This window comes from Rana temporaria, unplaced genomic scaffold (genome assembly GCF_905171775.1).
Source record: "Rana temporaria unplaced genomic scaffold, aRanTem1.1, whole genome shotgun sequence".
Taxonomy (NCBI): domain Eukaryota; kingdom Metazoa; phylum Chordata; class Amphibia; order Anura; family Ranidae; genus Rana; species Rana temporaria.
The window spans coordinates 8,765-35,906 of record NW_024404654.1 but is presented as its reverse complement, the minus strand read 5'-3'; the positions used below and the strand labels follow the sequence as shown (position 1 = coordinate 35,906).

The 27,142-nt window shown below is 50.0% G+C and overlaps 1 protein-coding gene across 1 annotated transcript; it reads left to right on the top strand.

Moving 5' to 3' along the window:
- The first annotated feature begins 1,359 nt into the window (after positions 1-1,359).
- Positions 1,360-26,641, top strand: TMEM41B (transmembrane protein 41B). Its single transcript, XM_040334813.1, has 7 exons — positions 1,360-1,568; positions 7,410-7,527; positions 8,489-8,617; positions 10,999-11,092; positions 13,355-13,459; positions 18,400-18,538; positions 25,643-26,641. Exons 1-7 carry the CDS (start codon positions 1,475-1,477, stop codon positions 25,810-25,812), a joined length of 849 nt encoding a protein of 282 aa, XP_040190747.1. The 5' UTR covers positions 1,360-1,474; the 3' UTR covers positions 25,813-26,641.
- Positions 26,642-27,142: the final 501 nt, after the last annotated feature.

Here is a 27,142-nt window from a genome sequence, read left to right as displayed (position 1 = left end):
GGGTGTTTTATTCATTGAACTCTGCGAGGGGCGGGTGTATTATTCATTGAACTCTGCGAGGGGCGGGTGTATTATTCATTGAACTCTGCGAGGGGCGGGTGTATTATTCATTGAACTCTGCGAGGGGCGTGTGTATTATTCATTGAACTCTGCGAGGGGCGGGTGTATTATTCATTGAACTCTGCGAGGGGCGTGTGTATTATTCATTGAACTCTGCGAGGGGCGGGTGTATTATTCATTGAACTCTGCGAGGGGCGGGTGTATTATTCATTGAACTCTGCGAGGGGCGTGTGTATTATTCATTGAACTCTGCGAGGGGCGGGTGTATTATTCATTGAACTCTGCGAGGGGCGGGTGTATTATTCATTGAACTCTGCGAGGGGCGGGTGTATTATTCATTGAACTCTGCGAGGGGCGGGTGTATTATTCATTGAACTCTGCGAGGGGCGGGTGTATTATTCATTGAACTCTGCGAGGGGCGGGTGTATTATTCATTGAACTCTGCGAGGGGCGGGTGTATTATTCATTGAACTCTGCGAGGGGCGGGTGTATTATTCATTGAACTCTGCGAGGGGCGGGTGTATTATTCATTGAACTCTGCGAGGGGCGGGTGTATTATTTATTGAACTCTGCGAGGGGCGGGTGTATTATTCATTGAACTCTGCGAGGGGCGGGTGTATTATTCATTGAACTCTGCGAGGGGCGGGTGTATTATTCATTGAACTCTGCGAGGGGCGGGTGTATTATTCATTGAACTCTGCGAGGGGCGGGTGTATTATTCATTGAACTCTGCGAGGGGCGGGTGTATTATTCATTGAACTCTGCGAGGGGCGGGTGTATTATTCATTGAACTCTGCGAGGGGCGGGTGTATTATTCATTGAACTCTGCGAGGGGCGGGTGTATTATTCATTGAACTCTGCGAGGGGCGTGTGTATTATTCATTGAACTCTGCGAGGGGCGTGTGTATTATTCATTGAACCCTGCGAGGGGCGTGTGTATTATTCATTGAACTCTGCGAGGGGCGGGTGTATTATTCATTGAACTCTGCGAGGGGCACAAAGTCGTCTGCTATGCTGTGCGCAGGCGCCGTGTACAGCCTTTCGGCGGCTCCGTAGTGTTTGGTACTACACAAGCGCTGCGCCTGCGCAGTACAGGGCGGCCATTAATCGACGGGGGACCTTTCTCGTCCTCACACTACATAGTTGACTGGTAAATCTAAAGAAAATTGTATAATGTATGGCCAGACTTTTTACAGTCAGCATATAGGAGCCCCCGCCCACATTACAGAGGAGCTCCACCATAGAGTCTTCCCCACCTAATGCACAGAGTAGACCTCCCCTAACCACAGAGCGGAGCGGCGCCGCGGTGAGACGGTCTCCCGGATATCCGGTCCGCAGGGCGCTGTCATGGTGACGGGTGACGCATGCGCGGTGTGTCCGACCGGCTCCGGAGGGTGAAGGAGAGTCGGAAGTGATGAGCCGGGAGATGAAGATGGCGAGAGAGAGGAGCGCGGCCGGGGAGAGGACGGAGAGCCGGCCTGAGGAGGAGGAGAAGAGGATCCTCCGGGGTGAGAGAGAGACCTAGAAACCCCCCCCCATTCCCCCCCACTGACCTGTCTAATCTCCGGGTACACTCAATGATCAGTGTGCGTCCCCTCCCCCACCTTTATATACATACACTGGTCACATGACTACATACACCCCCCCCCCCCCAATCACTCTTCTCATTGATCAGCCCCCCCAGTACTCCGTCTTACCCCCAATTTTCAGATATGACCCCCCCTCCCCCCACCTCTATATACCCACACTGGTCACATGACTGACTACATACCCCCCCCCCCCCCCCACATATCACTCCTGCTCCTCCTCCCTTATAAATGAAGGCCCCCCCCTAGTACTCAGTATTCACCCCCCCCCCCCAATAATCAGACATGACCCCCTCCCCCACCTCTCTTTACATACACTGGTCACATGACTGACTACATACCCCCCCTCAAATCACTCTTCTCATTGCATTGATCAGCCCCCCCCCAATACTACCCCCAATTATCAGATATGATACCCCCTCCCCCACCTCTATATACCCACACTGGTCACATGACTGACTACATACCCCCCTCAAATCACTCTTCTCATTGATCAGTTTTCCCAGTACTTAGTATTACCCCCCCCCCCCCCCCCCCCCAATAATCAGACATGACCCCCTCCCCCACCTCTATATATATATATATATATACACACACACTGGTCACATGACTGACTACATACCCCCCCATCACTCCTGTGCCCCTCCTCCCTTATAAATTAATACCCCCCCCCCCAAAAAAAATAAATAAATTGCTCTTCTCATTGATCAGTTCTCCCCTCCCCCTCGTACTCATTATTACCCCCCCCCCCACGCATGTGGCGCTGACAGGAGGAGGGCATTGGGCAGCCAATCGGATGTGGCGCTGACAGGAGGAGGGCATTGGGCAGCCAATCGGATGTGGCGCTGACAGGAGGAGGGCATTGGGCAGCCAATCGGATGTGGCGCTGACAGGAGGAGGGCATTGGGCAGCCAATCGGATGTGGCGCTGACAGGAGGAGGGCATTGGGCAGCCAATCGGATGTGGCGCTGACAGGAGGGCATTGGGCGGCCTATCGGATGTGGTGCTGACAGGAGGATGGCATTGGGCAGCCAATCAGATGTGGCTCTGACAGGAGGGCATTGGGCAGCCAATCAGATGTGGCTCTGACAGGAGGGCATTGGGCAGCCAATCAGATGTGGCTCTGACAGGAGGGCATTGGGCAGCCAATCAGATGTGGCTCTGACAGGAGGGCATTGGGCAGCCAATCAGATGTGGCTCTGACAGGAGGGCATTGGGCGGCCAGTCGGATGTGGCGCTGACAGGAGGGCATTGGGCGGCCAGTCGGATGTGGCGCTGACAGGAGGGCATTGGGCAGCCAATCAGATGTGGCTCTGACAGGAGGGCATTGGGCAGCCAATCAGATGTGGCTCTGACAGGAGGGCATTGGGCAGCCAATCAGATGTGGCTCTGACAGGAGGGCATTGGGCGGCCAATCGGATGTGGCGCTGACAGGAGGTGGGCGTTGGGCAGCCAATCAGATGGTGCTGAATGGAAAGAGCAGAGAGATGACCTTGTCAGCCTCTTCCATTCACAGGTTGGGGGTGGGGAGGTGATCAGGTTGTGATAAGTCAGATAGAGGGCGGAGCTGTTTAAATCTCAGGACTGCATGGACAGGACGAGGAATCCTCTATGGGGTTAAGTCTTCCTCTGTAGGATCTTGTCGGACCGGATCAGGTGATTTCTCTGATCGGTTCATCACCTCTGTGTCACCTGAAGAATTCCTCCTGGCTCCGCCTCCTGTGGAATCTCGGCTGTGACCCGGGCTCAAAGGTCGCATGTGATTGATGAGAAGGATCCGGAGTGTGAGAGTCGGAAGATTTCACAACATGAACGTCACTCCGGAGTCCAACCTTCTCATCCCAACATCTAGAAACTCAACTTTAATCTGCTTGTAGTTTTCTTCTAGCTTTCCCAGATGTAAAGGGGAGCCTCTGATGGGGAGCCCCTGATGTAAGAAGGGTGGGGGGCGGGCTCTAATGGGGGGGGGACCCTGTTGTAAGAAGGAGGGGGACGGCCTCTGATGGGGACGACGACGCTGATGTAAAAAGGAGGGGGTGGGCTCTGATGGGGGGGGGGGTGTGGGGGCCCTGATGTAAGAAGGAGGGGTTGGCCTCTGAAGGGGGGGGCCTGCTGTAAGAAGGACGGGGTGGGCTCTGATGCGGGGGGCGGGGACCCTGATGTAAGAAGTAGGGGTCGGGCTCTAATGCAGGGGGAACCCTGATGTAAGGAGGGAGGCGGGCTCTGATGGGGGGGCCCTGATGTAAGAAGGAGGTAGCGGGCTCTGATGCTTGGGGGATCCTGATGTAAGAAGGGGGACGGGCTCTGATGGGGGAACCCTGATGTAAGGAGGAGGGGGCGGGCTCTGATGCGGGGGTGTATCCTGATGTAAGGAGGGAGGCGGGCTCTGATGCGGGGGGGGACCCTGATGTAAGAAGGAGGGGGCGGGCTCTGATGCGGGGGTGTATCCTGATGTAAGAAGAAGGGGGCGGGCTCTGATGGGGGGGGGGACTCTGATGTAAGAAGGGTGGTGGGCTCTGATGGGGGGGGGGGACCCTGATGGGGGGGGGGACCCTGATGTAAGAAGGAGGGGGAGGGCTCTGATGGGGGGGGGGACCCTGATGTAAGAAGGAGGGGGAGGGCTCTGATGGGGGGACCCTGATGTAAGAAGGAGGGGGCGGGCTCTGATGGGGGGGGGGGACCCTGATGTAAGAAGGGGGGGGAGGGCTCTGATGGGGGGGGGACCCTGATGTAAGAAGGAGGGGGAGGGCTCTGATGGGGGGGGGGACCCTGATGTAAGAAGGAGGGGGAGGGCTCTGATGGGGGGACCCTGATGTAAGAAGGAGGGGGAGGGCTCTGATGGGGGGACCCTGATGTAAGAAGGAGGGGGCGGGCTCTGATGGGGGGGGGGACCCTGATGTAAGAAGGGGGGGGCGGGCTCTGATGGGGGGGGGACCCTGATGTAAGAAGGAGGGGGAGGGCTCTGATGGGGGGGGGGACCCTGATGTAAGAAGGAGGGGGAGGGCTCTGATGGGGGGACCCTGATGTAAGAAGGAGGGGGCGGGCTCTGATGGGGGGACCCTGATGTAAGAAGGGTGGGGGGCTCTGATGGGGGGGGGGACCCTGATGTAAGAAGGGTGGGGGGCTCTGATGGGGTGGGGGACCCTGATGTAAGAAGGGTGGGGGGCTCTGATGGGGGGGGGGACCCTGATGTAAGAAGGGTGGGGGGCTCTGATGGGGTGGGGGGGACCCTGATGTAAGAAGGGTGGGGGGCTCTGATGGGGTGGAGGACCCTGATGTAAGAAGGGTGGGGGGCTCTGATGGGGTGGGGGACCCTGATGTAAGAAGGGTAGGGGGCTCTGATGGGGTGGGGGACCCTGATGTAAGAAGGGTGGGGGGCTCTGATGGGGTTGGGGGCCCTGATGTAAGAAGGGTGGGGGGCTCTGATGGGGTGGGGGGGACCCTGATGTAAGAAGGGTGGGGGGGCTCTGATGGGGGGGACCCTGATGTAAGAAGGGTGGGGGGCTCTGATGGGGTGGGGGACCCTGATGTATAATGGGGGGGCCCTGATGTAAGAAAGGTGGGGACCCTGATGTAAGAAGGAGGGAGGACAGGCTCTGATGTAAGAAGGGGGGGTGGGCTCTGATGGGGACCCTGATGTAAGAAGGAGGGAGGACAGGCTCTGATGTAAGAAGGGGGGGTGGGCTCTGATGGGGACCCTGATGTAAGAAGGAGGGGGCGGGCTCTGATGGGGGGACCCTGATGTAAGAAGGGTGGGGGGCTCTGATGGGGTGGGGGACCCTGATGTAAGAAGGGTGGGGGGCTCTGATGGGGTGGGGGACCCTGATGTAAGAAGGGTGGGGGGCTCTGATGGGGTGGGGGACCCTGATGTAAGAAGGGTGGGGGGCTCTGATGGGGTGGGGGGGACCCTGATGTAAGAAGGGTGGGGGGCTCTGATGGGGTGGAGGACCCTGATGTAAGAAGGGTGGGGGGCTCTGATGGGGTGGGGGACCCTGATGTAAGAAGGGTGGGGGGCTCTGATGGGGTTGGGGGCCCTGATGTAAGAAGGGTGGGGGGGCTCTGATGGGGGGGACCCTGATGTAAGAAGGGTGGGGGGCTCTGATGGGGTGGGGGGGACCCTGATGTAAGAAGGGTGGGGGGGCTCTGATGGGGGGGACCCTGATGTAAGAAGGGTGGGGGGCTCTGATGGGGTGGGGGACCCTGATGTATAATGGGGGGGCCCTGATGTAAGAAAGGTGGGGACCCTGATGTAAGAAGGAGGGAGGACAGGCTCTGATGTAAGAAGGGGGGGTGGGCTCTGATGGGGACCCTGATGTAAGAAGGAGGGAGGACAGGCTCTGATGTAAGAAGGGGGGGTGGGCTCTGATGGGGACCCTGATGTAAGAAGGGGGGGGGGGTTTTGATGTAAGAAGGGGGCGGGCTCTGATGTGGGGACTTTGATGTAAAGGGGGATGAAAGGGGTTGAATAACTGAAACTGGAGGATGCAAATTTTGGTGTTACTCTTTATGGCAGCCAATCAGCTTCCAGGATAGAGCCCCTGACTTGTGTGGCTTGGAGGATATCCGTGGGACTTCATGCAGAGATGTCTATGCAAGTCGCACCTGAAATCACCAAAAGGAATGGGGGGAGGGGGGTCATTGTCAAAGCTTCATTGAACAAGTTGAGGTTAGAAGCTGATTGGCTGCCATGCACAGCTGCCGCCCCCCCCCCCCCCCCCCCCTGTGTTCCTGTGTGCGGACTCCTGGATGAAGAAATAGTGAGAAGTGTGGGGGGGGGGGGGGGGGTGAAGGAGAGAATATCGGAACGCATTTCCTGTGTCGGACTTTGTGGTAACAATCGAAAAAAGAGGAAGAAGTTCATTGGGCCTGCAGACTGATCTCCGATCTCTTCTGATAGGAATCTTGTGTCCTCCAATCCGAGGATTGCAGAGAGTGGAAGATGATCGGTAAACAGATCACATGTCTGGTCCCCACACACCCCGAGGGGGGGGGGGGGGGTATTTATTAAAGGCAAACAGACTGTGTACAGTTGCGCTCATTTTCCCCGGAGTTTAGTGAATGAGGTGAAGCTCTGCTGATTTTGTTCTTTACAAAGTGAAGCTTCACCATTTTCACTGCGCTGTGAGGAATGTGAGTGCGACTGTCTGTCTGCCTTTAACCACTTCCCGCCCGGTGAATAGTCAATTGACGTCCGGGAAGTGGTTGTGAAATCTGACTGGACGTCTATTGAAGTCCTGCAGGATTTCATGCCGGCGCGCGCCCATGGTGGCGTGGCGATCGGTGATGCGGGGTGTCAGTCTGACACCCTGCATCTCCGATCTCGGTAAAGAGACTCTGGCGGAGGCTCTTTACCACGTGATCAGCCGTGTCCAATCACGGCTGATCACGATGTAAACAGGAAGAGCCGTTGATCGGCTCTTCCTCACTCGCGTCTGATAGACGCGAGTAGAGGAGAGCCGATCAGCGGCACTCCTGACAGGGGGGGTTCGCGCTGATTGTTTATTAGCACAGCCCCCCCCCCCCTCGGATGCCAACACTGGAGGGGGGGGGGGGAGTACATCTGGGGAGCCAATGGGGAAGTATCGGGGGGGGGGGGGTTCTGGTAGAGGAGGAGTCCCTGATTTAAGAAAGGGGGGGGAGGGGCTTTGATGGGGATTCTGTGCATCGTAACAATAAAAATCCTTGCTAATAGAAGAATCCTTCCTCTCCTGATTTATGGATCTGATCGGTATTGGGAATAATCAATGATTTTCTGTGTTTCAGGCAAAGCCCAATCAGAAGGCGGCTCGGCGCGCACCTCCCTCCTCATATTGGTGTCTATATTTTCATCTGCAGCCTTCATCATGTTCCTGGTGTACAAAAACTTCCCGCAGCTCAGCGAGTGAGTACCACCCTCTTCACCCCGACCTCTGTACTGCACTGCGGTATATGTCAGAGCTATATAAATGTATAATAGTGTGTGACTGTGGGGGGGAGGGGACATTAGAGTGTAAGCTCCTCTGTACAGAGACTGATGTGACTGTGGGGGGGGGGGGAGGGGACATTAGAGTGTAAGCTCCTCTGTACAGAGACTGATGTGATGTGGGGGGAGGGGACATTAGAGTGTAAGCTCCTCTGTACAGAGACTGATGTGATGTGGGGGGGAGGGGACATTACAGTGTAAGCTCCTCTGTACAGAGACTGATGTGACTGTGGGGGGAGGGGACATTAGAGTGTAAGCTCCTCTGTACAGAGACTGATGTGACTGTGGGGGGGAGGGGACATTAGAGTGTAAGCTCCTCTGTACAGAGACTGATGTGACTGTGGGGGGGAGAGGACATTAGAGTGTAAGCTCCTCTGTACAAAGACTGATGTGACTGTGGGGGGAGGGGACATTAGAGTGTAAGCTCCTCTGTACAGAGACTGATGTGACTGTGGGGGGGAGGGGACATTAGAGTGTAAGCTCCTCTGTACAGAGACTGATGTGACTGTGGGGGGGAGGGGACATTAGAGTGTAAGCTCCTCTGTACAGAGACTGATGTGACTGTGGGGGGGAGGGGACATTAGAGTGTAAGATCCTCTGTACAGAGACTGATGTGACTGTGGGGGGGAGGGGACATTAGAGTGTAAGCTCCTCTGTACAAAGAATGATGTGACTGTGGGGGGGGGGGGACATTAGAGTGTAAGCTCCTCTGTACAGTGACTGTGGGGGGAGGGGACATTAGAGTGTAAGCTCCTCTGGTGCAGAGACTGATGTGACTGGCTCAGTGATCTCTGTACAGCACTGCGGTATATGTCAGAGCTATATAAATGTATAATAATATTACTCCTCTCTAGTCATTTGGTTGCGTGTTTCTCTGCAGGGAGGAGAGTGAGACGATAAGGATCCCCCGGGATATGGACGATGCGAAGGCTCTGGGGAAAGTTCTGTCCAAATACAAGGACACGTTCTATGTGGAGGTCCTGGTGGCGTATTTTGCCACGTATGTCTTGTATCCTTTCAGAGCTATAAATGGTTAAAGTAAGTCGACCTCGGGTCCTCGCCTTATTGTAAATCCACATGGAGGAAAGAGATTACTGGTTGTATGCAGCGGGCTCAACGTTCTCTGATTGCATACCACAGAACATCGGGGGTGGGGGAATTAACAAAGAGTGGTGCAGGCAGAAAATGTGAGTCCAGTACCCAGTGTTCTGCCAGAGAGGAAAGCTTGGCCAGAAGTGGGCCTACCTACACCCTTAGGCTCCATTCACACCTCCGCGACAACGGCGTACGGCGTATTTTGCCGCGAGTGTGAAACTTTTTTTTTTTTTCAAATTCTTCCCATTGCTGTCAATGGGAGAACGCCAATGTCGCCTGAAAAAAAAGGGTCCGTGACTTTTTTTTAGGCGACAGGCGTACGGCGTCCATGAGATGTGAACCATCTCCATAGACAGCAATGGGAATTCCCCCCTCTAGCGGCAGAAGCGTCTGGCGTCGGACATTTTGTCGCATAGATGTGAATGGAGCCTTAGTACCCAATCTGTGTCATTTTTGCGCTTATTGTGCAGCCCCCAGGACCCTTTCGGACAGTTTTTTTTTTTTTTTTTTTTTTTTAACCACTTAAGACCCGGACCTTTAGGCAGGTAAAGGACCCGGACAGTTTTTGCGATTCGGCACTGCGTCGCTTTAACTGACAATTGCGCGGTCGTGCGACGTGTCTCCCAATCAAGATTGGCGTCCTTTTTTTCCCCACAAATAGAGCTTTCTTTTGGTGGTATTTGATCACCTCTGCGGTTTTTATTTTTTGCGCTATAAACAAAAATTGAGCGACAATTTTTAAAAAAATGCAATATTTTTTTACTTTTTGCTATAATAAAAATCCCCCAAAAATATATATATAAAAAAAAAAATGTCCTCAGTTTAGGCCGATACGTATTCTTCTACCTATTTTTGGTAAAAAAAAATCGCAATAATCGTTTATCGACTGTTTTGCAAAAAATGTATAGCGTTTACAAAATAGGGGATAGTTTTATTGCATTTTTATACATTTTTTTTTTTTTTTTTTTTTACTACTAATGGCGACTTTTTTTTTTTTCCGTGACTGCGACATAATGGCGGACACATCGGACAATTTTGACACATTTTCGGGACCATTGTCATTTTCACAGCAAAAAATGCATTAAAAATGCATTGTTTATTGTGAAAATGACAATTGCAGTTTTGGAGTTAACCACAAGGGGGCGCTGAAGGGGTTATGTGTGACCTCATATGTGTTTCTAACTGTAGGGGGGTGTGGCTGTAGGTGTGATGTCATTGATTGTGTTTCCCTATAAAAGGGAACACACGATCGATGACGGCGCCACAGTTAAGAACGGGGAAGCTGTGTTTACACACAGCTCTCCCCGTTCTTCAGCTCCGGGGACCGATCGTGGGACTCCAGCGGCGATCGGGTCCCACGGTCACGGAGCTTCGGACCGAGCCGCGGGCACGTGCCCGCGACCCATGGCTGGGCACTTAAAGAGGACGTACCTGTACGTGCTTGTGCCCAGCCGTGCAATTCTGCCGACGTAAATGTGCAGGAGGCGGTCCTTAAGTGGTTAAAGGGGCTGTAGGGAGCATGAACATGCAAGCATGGATTTGTAGAGGGAAGGTAGTTTTATGGCGACAGGTGGGATAGAGTGGATATTGATAATGGATAAAAAGTAAAATTGAGGTGGAAATGGGTAAAAGTCTCTAGAAAGGTCCCATGGGTAAATCCATTGTAGTCAATGAGGATCACTTGGACCCCTTTCACACTAAGGCAGTTTTCAGAAACCGAGCTTGAAAACTGCCTCCCATGCCGCCCATATGTGAAAGCCCGGGTGCTTTCACACTGGGGCGGTAGACTTTCGGGGCATCCCGAAACGCCCCTGCCCATTGCAATGAATGGGCAGCACTTCCGAAGCGCCTGAAAAGTGTTTCGGAAGCGCCACAACACAGGTAGTTTTGAACCCCTTCTTCGGCCGCTAGTGGGGATTTAAAGTGCCCAAAATGAGCTGCGCTTTAGTGTTAACGCACGGGCGTCCCCAGTACATATGTAGCCTCTGGCCATCTCCCTCTGGCATTTTCATGTCTTCAGTCTGACAGTTTCCTGTAGTATTATGTTCACAGAATTTTATGTGTGGCCCTTTGGCAATGTCAGGGGCCACGCTTTTGGCCTCCTATATTTCGAAAGTTGACCATCACCGACCTAGCTGGTGTCTCGGCATCTGTTCCTGTGAACGAGATCGTGTGATCAGGGGGTCTGACCAATGTGAGAGTTCTATAGTTGAGGTGTTGATGGAGATTTTATCTATCGGCAGTCTGTACATTGATCACTGAGTACGGAATCTTCTTTAACTTCGATATGTCCAGTCTACAGACCTTCGCTATTCCAGGCTCCATATTTCTCAGTATCCTGTCTGGATTCCTCTACCCCTTCCCCCTGGCTCTCTTCCTCGTCTGTTTGGTGAGTATCTGTGTTGTCATAGAAGAACCTTTTTCTACTCATGGCTTAAAGGAGAAGTATGATGTTTGTAAATGTATATACCTTGGTGAATAAGAGGGTATAGCCCATGAAACCCGTTATACGGCTCTACACTATGCAAGAGCTACCTTGTGATTAAGAGGGTAAAGCCCTTGAAACCCGTTATTCACAAGGTAGCTCTTGCATAGTGTAGAGTCGTATAAGAGGGTAAAGCCTTTGAAACCCGTTATACGACTCTACACTATGCAAGAGCTTCCCTGGTGAATAAGAGGGTATAGCCCTTGAAACCCATTATACAGCTCTACACTATGCAAGAGCTTCCCTGGTTAATAAGAGGGTATAGCCCTTGAAACCCGTTATACGACTCTACACTATGCAAGAGCTTCCCTGGTGAATAAGAGGGTATAGCCCTTGAAACCCATTATACAGCTCTACACTATGCAAGAGCTTCCCTGGTTAATAAGAGGGTATAGCCCTTGAAACCCATTATACAGCTCTACACTATGCAAGAGCTTCCCTGGTTAATAAGAGGGTATAGCCCTTGAAACCCATTATACCACTCTACACTATGCAAGAGCTTCCCTGGTTAATAAGAGGGTATAGCCCTTGAAACCCGTTTATACGGCTCTACGCAATGCAAGAGCTACCTTGTGAATAAGAGGGTATAGCCTTTGAAACCTGTTATACGGCTCTACACTATGCAAGAGCTACCTTGTGAATAAGAGGGTATAGCCCTTGAAACCCGTTATACGGCTCTACACTATGCAAGAGCTACCTTGTGAATAAGAGGGTATAGCCTTTGAAACCCGTTATACGGCTCTACACTATGCAAGAGCTACCTTGTGAATAAGAGGGTATAGCCCTTGAAACCCGTTATACGGCTCTACACTATGCAAGAGCTACCTTGTGAATAAGAGGGTATAGCCCTTGAAACCCGTTATACGGCTCTACACTATGCAAGAGCTACCTTGTGAATAAGAGGGTATAGCCCTTGAAACCCATTAACTCTTTACCTTGTGTATTGCAGTGCTGTATAGGTCTTCCATTGTGGCATCCAGGCCCTAGAGGTGCCAAGAGACCCTGTCATATAATTTTTGTTTGCTCATTCATTTAATATTTCTCTTCCAGTCATGGACGGACACAGTAGCAATTGACCTTAGTTTTTTTTCTGCCTAGTGTCAGGAGATGAAATGGCTCTTCTGGGCCCATGTGCTCGAGAGGATTTGGCCGGACATGGGGGGGACTACAAGGATCGAGGATCCAGCTTGTCACCCAGTCGGCAGTTGATTGTAGATCCCAGGATCCAAAAATGCAGGAAAAAAATCAAATAAAAGCGAAAAAAATGTCCTTTCCTGACACTAGGCAGAAAAAAAACTAAGGTCAGTTGCTGCTGTGTCCGTCCATGAACTCAGAGAAATGGATTTTACGGTGAGGACACAAATCTTATTTTTTACACGCTTCACATTGAATAAAGCGCAACATTTAAAAAAATAATAATAATAATTTGATTTTATTTGTATCTGGCTTTTCAATGCTTTGTACGATTTCTGATATCTGAAGTGTAAACGCGACAGTTGCCGGCAGGTATCAGTAATTGGTATCAGCGAGTACTAAAAAAAGGTATCAGTGCGTCCATAAGACCCCTTTCACGCCGGAGGTGTTTTTTTAGTCGCTTTAGCGCTAAAAATAGCGCCAGAAAAATGCCTTATCTGCAATCCCATTGTGAAAACCCGAGTGCTTTCACAGTGGGGCGCTGCGCTGGCATGACGTTAAAAAAAGTCCTGTAAGCAGCATCTTTCGGGCGCTTTAGGAGCAGTGTTTACGCCACGCCTAAAGTGCCCCTGCCCACTGACATCAATGGGCAGCGCCTGCAAAGCACAGTGGCACTTTTGAGGCGCATTTAACCCTTTATTCAGCCGCTAACAGGGTTTAAAAGCACCCCGCTAGCGGCAGAAAAGTGCCTCCAAAACGGCCCCCGCTGTCAATGTGAAAGGTCTCTAGTTATTTTGTATATAAAGAGAACATTTCTTCTCAGCAGCACTAGAAGGTTTTGTAGCCAGACTCTCCGCCCTCAGAGCATTGATCTATCCCAATGTCTGCTGTCCTAGCCTCCCCCCCCCTCAGCTCTCCGGGTGTCACAAGCCTGGCTGTGCAGTCTGGCAGGAGTGTACAGATCTCTGGCTGAACAGAAATACAAACCCCCCTCTGAAGGGTACACTCACTCTCTCTTGTGTCTCCTTCCAGTGTTCAGGTCTCGGAGCGTCGTTCTGCTACATACTGTCCTACCATGTCGGGAGGCCGGTCATCTACAAATACCTGACGGAGAAAGCCGTCAAATGGTCAGAGCAGGTAATACACGTTTCATGGGAGGAGTCGCTGATCCGAGGGGGGAGGGTACCAGTTATGGGTGGCACCCTTTTATCTTAGAGACCCAGGTGTAAGTTTTCCCTTCTGTACTTTCTTATTGACCTCTGGGTGCCCCCTGCTACTAGAATTCCAGCAGGGGGCGCACCTTGTCATGGCAGCGGCAGGTATACAGACCTGGGAGCTCATCGGTGGAATATTATTATTATACACGATGTATATAGCGCCAACAGTTTACGCAGCGCTTTACAATGTAGAGGGGGGAGAACACAATTACAGTACAATACAAAAGGTACTGAAGGGCCCGGCTCATAGAGCTTACATTCTAAAGGGAGGGGGTGGTGGTATACATACTGGATCCATTATACATTGTATACATACAGGATCCATTATATAATACATTGTATACATACAGGATCCATTATACATTGTATACATACTGGATCCATTATACATTGTATACATACTGGATCCATTATATACTACATTGTATACATACAGGATCCATTATATACTACATTGTATACATACAGGATCTATTATACATTGTATACATACAGGATCTATTATACATTGTATACATACAGGATCCATTATACATTGTATACATACAGGATCTATTATATAATACATTGTATACATACAGGATCTATTATACATTGTATACATACAGGATCCATTATACATTGTATACATACAGGATCCATTATATAATACATTGTATACATACAGGATCCATTATACATTGTATACATACAGGATCCATTATACATTGTATACATACAGGATCCTTTATACATTGTATTCATACAGGATCCATTATACATTGTATACATACAGGATCCATTATATAATACATTGTATACATACAGGATCCATTATATACCGTATTTATCGGCGTATACCGCGCACTTTTTTGCCCTGAAAATCAGGGCAAAATCGCGGGTGCGCGGTATATGCCGATGCCCGCTTTCCCACGCCGAGTTTTGAATACTGCGCCGACATATACCGAGCGCAGTACACTCGTGTATAGTCGGGCAGGCTCGGCTACTCTCGCGCTCACGTCCTGGACGTCCAGGACGTGAGCGCGAGAGTAGCCGAGCCTGCCCGACTATACACGAGTGTACTGCGCTCGGTATATGCCGGCGCAGTATTCAAACTCGGCGCGGGGAGGACGCCGCAGAAGGACGCCAGACCCGACGAAGAGCACACCCGAAGCTGCAGACAGACGCCGGACCCGACGAGGCCGCCGCGCAAGACACCAAAACTGTAAGTACTAAAATGTTTTTTTACAGGAATGTCGGGTCCACTTTAGGGGTGCGCGCTATACGCCGGAGCGCACAATACCCCGATAAATACGGTAATACATTGTATACATACAGGATCTATTATATAATACATTGTATACATACAGGATCCATTATAGCATGGGTCTTCAAACTACGGCTTTCCAGTTGTTCAGGAACTACAATTCCCATCATGCCTAGTCATGTCTGTGAATGTCAGAGTGTTACAATGCCTCATGGGATGTGTAGTTCCGCAACAGCTGGAGGGCCGTAGTTTGAGGATCCCTGCATTATAGAATACATTGTATACATACAGGAAATGTTGAATTGAGTTGTATGTAATCGATGTGCTCTCCTCTACTTTGTATTCTCCAGGATAGATTTGGCTGTAATCTCTCTCTTTTGTTTTTTTATCAAACTTTTTAGTTTTTCCATTAGTAAAATAAAGGGATTGACGAGCATGCTCGGTGTCTCTATCCTATAATCCTGCCTGCTAAGGTCATTACTGTGTGATAAGCCCGTTATCATAAGACAGATGAGTGTACAGTGCTGAGTATTATTACCAGACACACAATCGTGTTAAAGGGAGACTCCCGTCTACACAAAAGTCATGTTTATTGTGACCGCCATGTTTTTACACACTTACTGTGTACACCAGGGGGTCTCAAACGGGTGTCCCTCCAGCTGTTGCGAAACTACAAGTCCCAGTAGTCATTGCAAGGCTGACAGTCACAAGCATGACTCCCCCACGCAGAGGCATGATGGGACTTGTAGTTTTTGCAACAGCTGGAGGGCCGCCAGTTTGAGACCCCCCTGGTGTTGATGGATTAGTGTCACCTTTGGTCAGTGGACTGACCGGTAGAGAGAGAAGACTAGGAAATCCCAATACCAGGGAGTGCGGAACTCCTATCTGTATCCATCCAGGGAAGGAGAGTCATGTAGAGTTGTATTGGGGATCATCACCTGCAACCCGTGTGTTGTAAAGGCTAAAAGAATGGACAGCCGCACCTCCAAAACAACCCTTGGGTTGTCTTTAATTAAAATAGATGACAAATACACTACAAAACACAGAACAGTGGAGATGGCAGCCTACGCGTTTCACACTGCGGTCAGTGCTTAACCGCTTCCCGACCGCCGCATGTAGATATACGTCGGCAGAATGGCACGTACAGGCACATTGGCGTACCTGTACGTCCCTGCCTTTCCGCGGGTCGGGGGTCCGATCGCCCCCCCCCCCCCCACCGCTACATGCGGCGGTCAGGTTCCCTCGGGGAGCGATCCGGGACGAGGGCGCGGCTATTCGTTTATAGTCGCGATCGCTCCCCGGAGCTGAAGAACGGGGAGAGCCGTATGTAAACACGGCTTCCCCGTGCTTCACTGTGGCGGCTGCATCGATCGAGTGATCCCTTTTATAGGGAGACTCGATCGATGACTTTAGTCCTACAGCCACACCCCCTACAGTTGTAAACACACACTAGGTGAACCCTAACTCCTACAGCGCCCCCTGTGGTTAACTCCCAAACTGCAACTGTCATTTTCACAATAAACAATGCAATTTAAATGCATTTTTTGCTGTGAAAATGACAATGGTCCCAAAAATGTGTCAAAATTGTCCGAAGTGTCCGCCATAATGTCGCAGTCACGAAAAAAATCGCTAATCGCTGCCATTAGTGGTAAAAAAAAAAAAATTAATAAAAATGCAATAAAACTATCCCCTATTTTGTAAACGCTATAAATTTTACACAAACCAATCGATAAACGCTTATTGCGATTTTTTTACCAAAAATAGGTAGAAGAATACGTATCGGCCTAAACTGAGGAAAAAATTTTTTTTTAGATATGTTTTTGGGGCATATTTATTATAGCAAAAAGTAAAAAATATTGATTTTTTTTTCAAAATTGTGGCTCTATTTTTGTTTATAGCGCAAAAAATAAAAACCGCCGAGGTGATCAAATACCACCAAAAGAAAGCTCTATTTGTGGGGAAAAAAGGACGCCAATTCTGTTTGGGAGCCACGTCGCACGACCGCGCAATTGTCTGTTAAAGCGACAGTGCCAAATTGTAAAAACCCCTTGGGTCATGTAGCAGCATATTGGTCCAGTCCTTAAGTGGTTAATCATCAGCCATGATTAAGCACTGACCGCAGTGTGAAACGTGTAGGCTGTTCTGCTGTGTTTTGTAGTGTATTTGTCATCTTTTTTAATTAAAGACAACCCATGGTTATTTTTTGGAGGTGCTGCTGTCCATTCTTCTAGCCTTTACAATTTGCCTTGTGCATTGCCGGCACTCCTGGTCTCCTGAGAAGCTACCGATTATCCAGCATACCCACCTGGAGCCGCAACTCCCTTCTTCCTGCAACCCATGTGTGTTCATTTCCTTTAAAGCGGAGTTCCACCTAAAAATGGAACTTCCGCTTAACCCACTCCTCGCCCCCTTACATGCCACATTTGGCATGTAATTTTTTTGGGGGGGGAGTGGGGGCTTCAGGAGAAGGGGACTTCCTGTCCCACTTCCTCCTTCCGCCGGGGGCTGGAAAGGCGATTAATCGCCTTTTCACAGCCCCTCCCTGTAGGCGAGCGCCTGTCCAATCGGACGGCGCCGCTCGCGCATGCGCAGTGGGTGCCGGCCGTGAAGCCGAAAGCTGTCACTGCCGGGTGCCCACACTAAGAATAAAGACGCCAGCCGGCGGTGGGGGGGCGAGGAGCGGAGCCGTGGAGCAGGTAAGTGTCAGTTTATTAAAAGCCAGCAGCTACACTTTTTGTAGCTGCTGACTTTTAAAGCGGTGGTTCCCCTAAAAATAAACTTTTGACATTGCATTTGCTACATTAATTACAATTAGAATCGGCTGGTTTTATTGAAAAAATACCTCCGTACGTAGCGTTTGCTATATTCGTTCCCACCGCCACTTCCGGGTACGATGCTGGCGGTGGGCGTTCCTAACTGATGGACAGGCATCCGACCGACGCATCCATCGCGAGATGCCGAAAGAAGCCGAACGTCGGTGCGCATGCGCCGTATAGAGCCGCACCGACGTTCGTCTTCTTTCGGCATCTCGTGACGCGATGGATGCGTCGGTCGGATGCCTGTCCATCAATTAGGGACGCCCACCGCCAGCATCGTACCCGGAAGTGGCGGTGGGAACGAATATAGCAAACGCTACGTACGGAGGTATTTATTTTCAATAAAACCAGCCGATTCTAATTGTAATTAATGTAGCAAATGCAATGTCAACATTTTATTTTTAGGGGAACCACCGCTTTAATAAACTTAAAAAAAAGGTGGAAAAACAAAAAAAAAAGGTGGAAATTCCCCTTTAAGTGGACTTTTCATACTGTCCTTTACCCATATACCAGTATTTGGGACATGTCGCCAGCAGGTGGCGCCAATGTTCAGTTGCACTCGGTGGAGGGTCCTCTTTGTAGGTCCCGGTGGAATTTCCTCCACCCATTGCAGTGTGTTGTGTGTGTATCTCTGGGTGTTCTGGGCACCCTGCCAGCTTATTCGGAGTAAAGCGATTAGCGCGTTACCCGACACTCGTATAATGTCATCGGAGGCTCCATGTCCTGTCATGTGATCCCAATGTATAATCCTCGTCTCCGCTCTTCACTCTCTGATTACCGCGCTTCTTATGTTTCCAGGTGGAGCGGCACAGAGATCATCTGATTAATTATATCATATTCCTGAGAATAACACCTTTCCTGCCAAACTGGTTCATCAACATCACGTCTCCGGTCATCAACGTTCCCCTCAAAGTCTTCTTCTTGGGGACCTTCTTGGGTGAGTAGTTGTGCTGGAGCGCCACCTAGTGCACAATTGTCTAATTGCATCGGTAACCTGTGAGTACGTGGTGTTTTTTTTTTGTTTTTTTGGTACCTATATTAAAGCGGAGGTCCACCCGAAAAAAAAAATAAAAAAAAAAATTGGACAAAAAGGCTCCAAACAATATGAAATTATTATTATTATTTTTTTTAATACTTACCAGAAATGGCTGTTGCTAGGCAGATCATCCTAATCTGCCACTTCCTATTCCACTGTGATCTTTGTTCTTGTCCTCTTCACATTGTCTTTTTGGGAATCGGGCGCGCTGTCTTCCCCTGGGGCCCTAAGCAAATTGATATGTCGCATATTAATGTTGTGAGAAGCGGCGAACATCGAGTTTGCGTGTGCCGTTGGCAAATTCAAAGGGATGTACCGGTACGCCCATTTTCCTGTACGAGCCCTTCTGCCGATGTACATCTGTGTGCGGTGGTTGGCAAGTGGTAATAAAGGAACTTCAGTTTTGATAAAATTTTTCTTTAACCACTTAACCCCCGGACCATATTGCTGGTCAAAGACCAGAGCACTTTTTGCGATTCGGCGCTGCGTCGCTTTAACTGACAATTGCGCGGTCGTGCGACGTGGCTCCCAAACAAAATTGACGTCCTTTTTTCCCCACAAATAGAGCTTTATTTTGGTGGTATTTGATCACCTCTGCGGTTTTTAGTTTTTGCGCTATAAACAAAAATAGAGCGACAATTTAGAAAAAAATTTATTTTTTTACTTTTTGCTATAATAAATATCCCCCAACAATTTTTACTCAGTTTAGACCGATACGTATTCTTCTACATATTTTTCGTTAAAATCGCAATAAGCGTTTATTGATTAGTTTGCGCAAAAGTTAAAGCATTTACAAAACGGGTATTTAATGGCATTTTTATTAATATATTCTTTTTTCTAATAATGGCGGCGATCAGCGTTTTTTTTTTTTTTTTTTTCGGTACTGCGACATTATGGCAGACACTTTTGACACATTTTTGGGACCATTGGTATTTTTACAGCGATCAGTACTATAAAAATGCTTTGGATTACTTTAAAAATGCCACTGGCAGTGAAGGGGTTAACACTAGGGGGCGGGGAAGGGGTTAAGTATGTTCCCTGTGTGTGTTCTAACTGAAGGGGGGGTGGGACTGACTAGGGGAAATGACTGATCTTCTGTTCATACATTGTATGAACAGACGGTCAGGCATTTCTCTCCCTGACCGGACCGGGAGCTGTGTGTTTACACCCACAGCTCCTGGTCCTCACTCTGTAACGAGCAATCGTGTGTGCCCGGCGGCGATCGGGCACGGGAGTCGGGTGGCGCGTGCCCCTAGTGGCCTGCACGAGAGCCGACTTATAGCTACGGGCTCTCACGCAGGGGAGCCGACCTGCCACCGTGAAATGACGGCGGCTGGTCAGCAACCAGTTAAAGGGGTTGTAAACCCTCGCGGTTTTTCACCTCAATACATTCCAGCGCTCTGGAGCGGCACCCTAAGCTTTTTCTGGTCACTGTGATTGGCTATCTCTGTCACAATCTTTGCCCTACAGGGATGAGCAGGTTGGCAGTTAATAACCTATTTAAAACCCCTTTAAAAAGCCCCCAGCTTCCCTTTTAACAGTTTTTTACCCTTTCGTCTTCCAGGACAGCCCTGTAGATGTAGCTCCTCCCTCCGGGACAGGAAACACAATCACCCCCAATCATAAAAGGCGGTCCTCCAGGTCCTCTCCTCAGTTTTTTTTGTGTTTCCTGCCGGACGGGAGGAGATACAATCAGGGAACGTGTTTGTTTGTTTTTTATGTGAGAGAACCTACCTCAGCCTTCAGCACTCCTCTGGCCCTAGGGGTAGAGAGCGTAGCTGGAGTCTCCTCCGCCGTGAGCTCGGCGAGAGTCGGACCCCGTTGACGGTGGAATCCATCCCCTGTAGTGATCCGGGTGGCGTCCCCGCGAGGGTGAGAGACGCCATCGATTCGGCGCGCCGCTTCCGGTATTCGATGAGGGGGCGGGTTCCATGCGTTCCAAAGAGAGGAAGGAGTATTCTCGGCGGAAGCGCGTCATCAGGGGGCGCCCGGAAGTATCGTTCCTGCTTCAAAAAAGGGCGCGGAGGAGACTCGAAGGACCCGGCGCTGGTGTTTGTTCAGGGAGACTGAAAACGATTACACCGGACCATGGAGGCAGCAGCGGCTATTTCCGATCCTGGTCCAGCAGGCACCGGTACCTCTCAGGTAAGGCCTGGTGACGGCACATGGCTTACTCTGATAGGTAGGGGATTTTTACCCCAGATACCCCCCCCCTAGGTGGTGAACCTGTTTGGTGGAGGTTTTTTCTTTTGCACCTTCTAGGAACCTTGTCACAGTGGTGAATGAAGGTTTAGCTGGTTGTAATGTGGTCAAACTGTGTTGTTTATTTTAACAGGTCAAGGCCCATGATAAGAACCAGCCTCCTAGGAAGAAATGTGCAGTGTGTGGGACAAAGCTAAGTTCTAATTGGGATAAGCCTTTATGTCCTGACTGTGTTAATAGCTTGGTTAAAGAAAGTTCGTTAACCACTTGTAACCAAATGTTATCATCTTTTAAAGATGAGATGGCATCCACATTCCAGTCGTTTAAGGGACTGATTGATAGGATGCAGGTTCCAGCCCCGTCCCTAACTAGGGCCTCTAGTACTCCTTCCTTACAAGTTCAGGAGGAAGAGGAGGAAATTAGAGACAGAACTCCCAGATCAGTTGTTTCCTCTCAGGCAGGTTCAGCATCTGAATCAGAGGGAGAGGAGGATTCCTCCAGGGCGGCCAGATACAAATTGTCATTGGATGATGTGGGGGATCTCCTGAATGCCATCTATGACACTTTAGATATCCAGGAGGAACAGGTTCAGCTCTCACGGCATGACCTCATGTATCAGGGGAATGCGACCAGAACCAAAGTTTTTCCGGTTCATAAGTCTTTGATTGATATGATTCTGCGAGAGTGGGAACAACCTGAAAGAAGACCCTTTTTTTCAGGCAGCCTCAAACGTAGGTTTCCATTCGAATCAGATGTGTCTCATCCGTGGAACAAGGTTCCTAGACTGGATGCCCCTTTAGCCAAGGTCTCCAGGAGGACAGATTTGGCATTTGATGACCTAGGTTCCCTTAGGGACCCAATGGACAAAAGGGGGGACCTACTTTTGAAAAGAGCTTGGGACGCCTCTGCGATCAGTTTAAAACCAGCTCTATCGGCTACTTGTGTAGCAAGAAACTTAGAGTGTTGGCTCACCCAGTTACAGGCACACATCTTGGCCGGTACCTCTAGACAAGAACTTTTAAAATCTTTTCCACTCTTGTTCAAGGCAGTGGGTTTTCTAGCTGACGCCTCAGAGGAGTCAGTAAAGTTGGCTGCCAGGTCAGCAGCCTTGGTCAATGCAGCCAGAAGATCAGTATGGCTAAAAACTTGGACGGGAGATGCCGCCTCAAAATTAAAATTGTGTGGTCTTCCGTTTTCAGGAGATCACCTTTTTGGACCCGGCCTCCAAGAGGCTTTAGAACGTACTCAGGACAGGAAGAAGGCCTTTCCTGAGAAAAAGAAAAAAGCCGAAGGAAAGAGTTTTTTTCGTGGCTTCAGGGGTTCAAACTTTTGGCAAAACCAGAAAAAGGAAGGCCAACCCAAGAAGCATTGGGCAGGCCACAAGGGGCGTGGTAGAGGAGGAATCCTGTTTAATCCTCCTCAACCCCCCCCAAAACCGCAATGACTCCTGTGTCCCCGTGGGAGGAAGGTTGGGGCAGTTCCTCCCACAATGGACCAAGGCAACCTCAAGCCCGTTCATTCTAAATTTAATAGAGAACGGATACAAACTGGAGTTTGCGTCACTGCCTCAATGGAACTTCAGGGTGACTCATCCACCCAGAGAAAAGGCAAAAGCAGAAGCTCTCATGCTGTCACTAGGAGAATTAGTGGATCAGAGAGTTCTAATTCCGGTACCCCTGGAGGAGCAGGGACAGGGAGTATATTCCCATGTCTTCATAGTAAAGAAACCGTCAGGGAAGTTCAGGATGATCCTGAACCTTCGGCCCCTGAACAGATTTGTAAAGTACAAAAGGTTCAGGATGGAGTCGATCTTTACAGTTGCAAGATGTCTGTTCCCGGGGTGTTACATGGCGACCCTGGATCTCAGGGATGCTTATCTGCACATCCCTATACATCCAGATTACCAGAAATTTCTCAGGGTAGCAGTGAGGACAACTTTAGGGATTCAACACTTCCAGTTCCAAGCTCTGCCCTTTGGTCTATCCTCGTCTCCGAGAATTTTTACCAAGGTTCTGGCAGAAGCTCTTGCCCCTCTCAGAGATCAAGCTATCACGGTAATCCCATATCTGGACGATCTACTGTTTGTAGCCAGATCGGCTCAACAGTTAGGGAAGGATTTACTGGTGGCACAGGAATATCTCTCCTCACTCGGGTGGATAATCAACCGGGACAAATCCCAGTTGGTGCCATCCCAGGAAGTGGTTTACCTGGGGTACAGGATATCTTCGGTAAGGAGAAAAATTTATCTCCCCGAGGAAAAGGTTATCAAAGTAAGTCAGGCCGTTGCCCAACTACAGTCCAATCAGTGGATTTCAATCAGAGAGGTAATGAGAGTCCTGGGGTTCATGACATCCTGCTTCCCTGCAGTTCCCTGGGCAAGACATCATCAACGCCCATTACAGGAACTTATGCTCCGTCTCTGGAGCGGCCAAAGTCAAGATTTAGAGTCGCTGATTCCAATCTCAGCCAAAGTAAAAAGGAAGTTGTGGTGGTGGCGAAGACATCACAACCTGAGCAAGGGTCTAGACTGGTCCTTCCCGGTGGAAGTAATAGTGACTACGGACGCAAGTGCCTGGGGCTGGGGAGCCCATCTAGGGGAAGCAGTAGCCCAGGGAGCATGGTCCCCAGTGGAGGCAAGTCGTTCCTCCAACCAAAGAGAACTGTTAGCAATTCTAAGAACCATAGAGTCATTTCAGGGAAAGTTGGTAGGACATCACCTGCAAGTTCGTTCGGACAACGCAGCGGCTGTTGCGTACCTGAACAAGCAGGGGGGGACAAGAAGTCCGGCTTTGCAAGAAATATCCAACAAAATCCTCTCCTGGGCGGAGACCAACTTGTTTTCGCTGACAGCAGTTCACCTAAAGGGTACTCAAAACTCTCTGGCAGATTATTTAAGTCGCCAGCCAGTGAAACAGGACGAATGGTCCCTGAACGAAGAAGTATTTGCTCAGATAACACAAAGGTGGGGTCTTCCGGAAATAGATCTTTTTGCCTCAGAAAAGAACAGGAAAGTAACCCAGTTCTTCTCAATAGATCCCAGAGATCAGGCCTTAAGGATAGACGCATTTTCCAATCCTTGGAGGTTCAACATTTGCTACGCCTTCCCCCCAGTAAGGATGATAGCAGCAGTGCTCCAGAAATTTCGGTTGGAGGCGACAGACTTGATTTTGATCGCGCCTTGGTGGCCAAAGAGGCCTTGGTTCGCAATCCTGAAGGAACTATGCATTTTTCCTCCATTTCCCCTTCCAGTCCGGAAGGATCTGATCTCGCAGGGTCCAATCCTACACCCACAGATAGACAGATTGAGTCTAACTGCGTGGTATCTGAGGAAGAGTTATTGAGAGCAGAGGGTTTCTCAGAGAAAGTAATAAACACCCTATTACAGTGCAGAAAGCCAGTTACAAGAGCAATCTATGCAAAATTTTGGAAAAGATTTTGTTCCTGGATGAGAGAACATGAGTTAGATCATCCAGGTATTCCAGCCATTCTGGATTTTTTGCAGGCTGGGGTAGATCTGGGTCTCTCCCCTAGCACTCTAAAGGTACAGGTAGCAGCCCTGAGTGTCTTCTTGCAGTGTTCCCTTCAGCAGAATTCATACGTTAGGAGTTTTTTCAAGGCCTTATCAAGATCTAGGCCAGTGAGGGTCTCGACCTGTCCTTCTTGGGATCTTTCATTGGTGCTCAGAGCACTCTCAGGCAAACCTTTTGAACCTCTGGAGAAATCCATCCTGAAATGGGTCACACTTAAAACGGTCCTCTTGGTGGCAGTGACCTCAGCCAGACGGGTGAGTGAGCTACAGGCTCTTTCAATCTTGGAGCCTTTTTTTGTTGATTTTTGATGATAGGATTATTTTGAAAACAGACCCCAGTTTTCTTCCTAAAGTTGTGTCCAAGTTCCATAGGACACAGGACATTGTCCTTCCTTCTTTTTGTTCCACCTCAGAATCAGAGGGAGCACCCCAAAACTTACTAGATGTTAGGAGGTGCCTTTTAGTTTACTTAGAAGCTTCCAAAGAGTTTAGGAAGAGTGATTCCCTTTTTGTTAATTTTTCAGGTAGTAAGAAGGGTCATAAGGCATCAAAATCCTCTATTGCCAGATGGATCAGAATGGCAATAGAGAAAGCTTATGAGTTAGAGGGCCTACAAGCCCCATTTGTTAAAGCACACTCGACTAGAGCAGTTTCGAGTTCATGGGCCGAGAGGGGCGGAGCCTCACCAGAAGAGATTTGCAAGGCGGCAACGTGGTCAAGTTATACTACCTTCGCCAAGCATTATCGCCTGGACTTGATGTCTGAGAAGGATCAGGCATTTGGTAGGAGGGTCCTCCAAGCAGTAACCCCACCCTGATAAGTAAGTTTCTTGTCTATCATCTACAGGGCTGTCCTGGAAGACGAAAGGGTAAAACCGAAGTTAGGCTTACCGGTAACTCTGTTTTCAAGAGTCTTCCAGGACAGCCTGGCTTCCCACCCGGTGTATATTATTCTAAACTGGAAATGGAAGTTTGCACTAACGATATGTTGGTAAGATTATGTTTTTCAGAGTCCGTCAGGAATTCTTGGTTGAACTGAGGAGAGGACCTGGAGGACCACCTTTTATGATTGGGGGTGATTGTGTTTCCTGTCCCGGAGGGAGGAGCTACATCTACAGGGCTGTCCTGGAAGACTCTTGAAAACAGAGTTACCGGTAAGCCTAACTTCGGTTTTTTTTTTTTATGCTGAAAGGTGTTTTTTTTGTTTTTCTGGCTTTGTATTTATACATCACAATTTGCTGCCATTGTCCGCTCATTGCACCTTGTCTGTTCCAGGCGTGGCCCCTCCATCATTCGTGGCGATCAAGGCCGGGACCACACTTTACCAGCTGACCACGGCGGGGGAGGCAGTCTCCTGGAACTCGGTCATCGTCCTCATGATCTTGGCCGTCCTCTCCATCCTGCCCGCCATCTTCCAGAAGAAACTGAAGAAGAAGTTTGAATGAGTCTCCCTCCCGCCTGCTGGGCTCTCCTCTTAGGACTCGCTCTCTGAAAAAAAACTTCTTTAATTGTACAGACTGCAGTTTTCCTGCCTTTCTATTAAATTAAAATATTTTATTTTAGAACTTTTATCCATCGGCCCTCCCCCATACTGCCCGCAGCTCAGGAGGTGGTATGGCGGAACGTATTGAGGCCTCACACCACGGACCATTGCTGGTGTCAATGAATTGGTAATATTTGATCATTCTGCCCTCCTGGACGGGGAGACTGGAGGCTGCTCCTTAGAAAAGGTGCCCCAGCTTGGGGTGAAGAGCTTTGGCACTGGACTTCTCTATCCTCTGTAAATTGACCACCCAACCAGTACGGGCTCTAAATACTCTTAAGTTTGTATATACGGGGCAATGGCATACAGGATGAAGAGTTATTGCCCCCCCTTTGGCAGAAGTTGCCATGGTACCTTTGTGGGCTTTGCACACCAGCACCATATCTGGTTGCCCAACCAGATATGTCCCCCCCCAGGTTGGGGTCCTCAGCCGGCCCAGGTTGGGGTCCTCAGCCGGCCCAGGTTGGGGTCCTCAGCCGGCCCAGGTTGGGGTCCTCAGCCGGCCCAGGTTGGGGTCCTCAGCCGGCCCAGGTTGGGGTCCTCAGCCGGCTCAGGTTGGGGTCCTCAGCCGGCTCAGGTTGGGGTCCTCAGCCGGCTCAGGTTGGGGTCCTCAGCCGGCTCAGGTTGGGGTCCTCAGCCGGCTCAGGTTGGGGTCCTCAGCCGGCTCAGGTTGGGGTCCTCAGCCGGCTCAGGTTGGGGTCCTCAGCCGGCTCAGGTTGGGGTCCTCAGCCGGCTCAGGTTGGGGTCCTCAGCCGGCTCAGGTTGGGGTCCTCAGCCGGCTCAGGTTGGGGTCCTCAGCCGGCTCAGGTTGGGGTCCTCAGCCAAAAACGTTGCACTGACAGCCCCCTGCTGACCTGAGGGGGCCCTGATTTAAGATTACTGCCTGTACACAATCGGTGGACCTGGATGAGTATTAGCTTTAGGATGTCTGTGTAAGCCATGTGGATCCAAGAACTGTGCAGCGTTCTGGTCCTTGTCTGCCCACCTAAAGGTGATAGTTCAGTGTGGACAGAGCCAAACAGTGGGTTCTTGTATCTCTCGGAGTTTTCCAGTGGTGATGTCTCCCAACTCTAACCCTGAAGCACCGCACCAAACCTGCTCCTCTCACCTGTCCATAGATTAACAGGGTGCCGGTTTAAAGAAGCCCATCCTGGCCATTATAGGGAATAGACGAATGAGAGCCGCACTCCGCACTCCACTGGTCCAAATGCTTTAATTCAAGCTTCAACAGT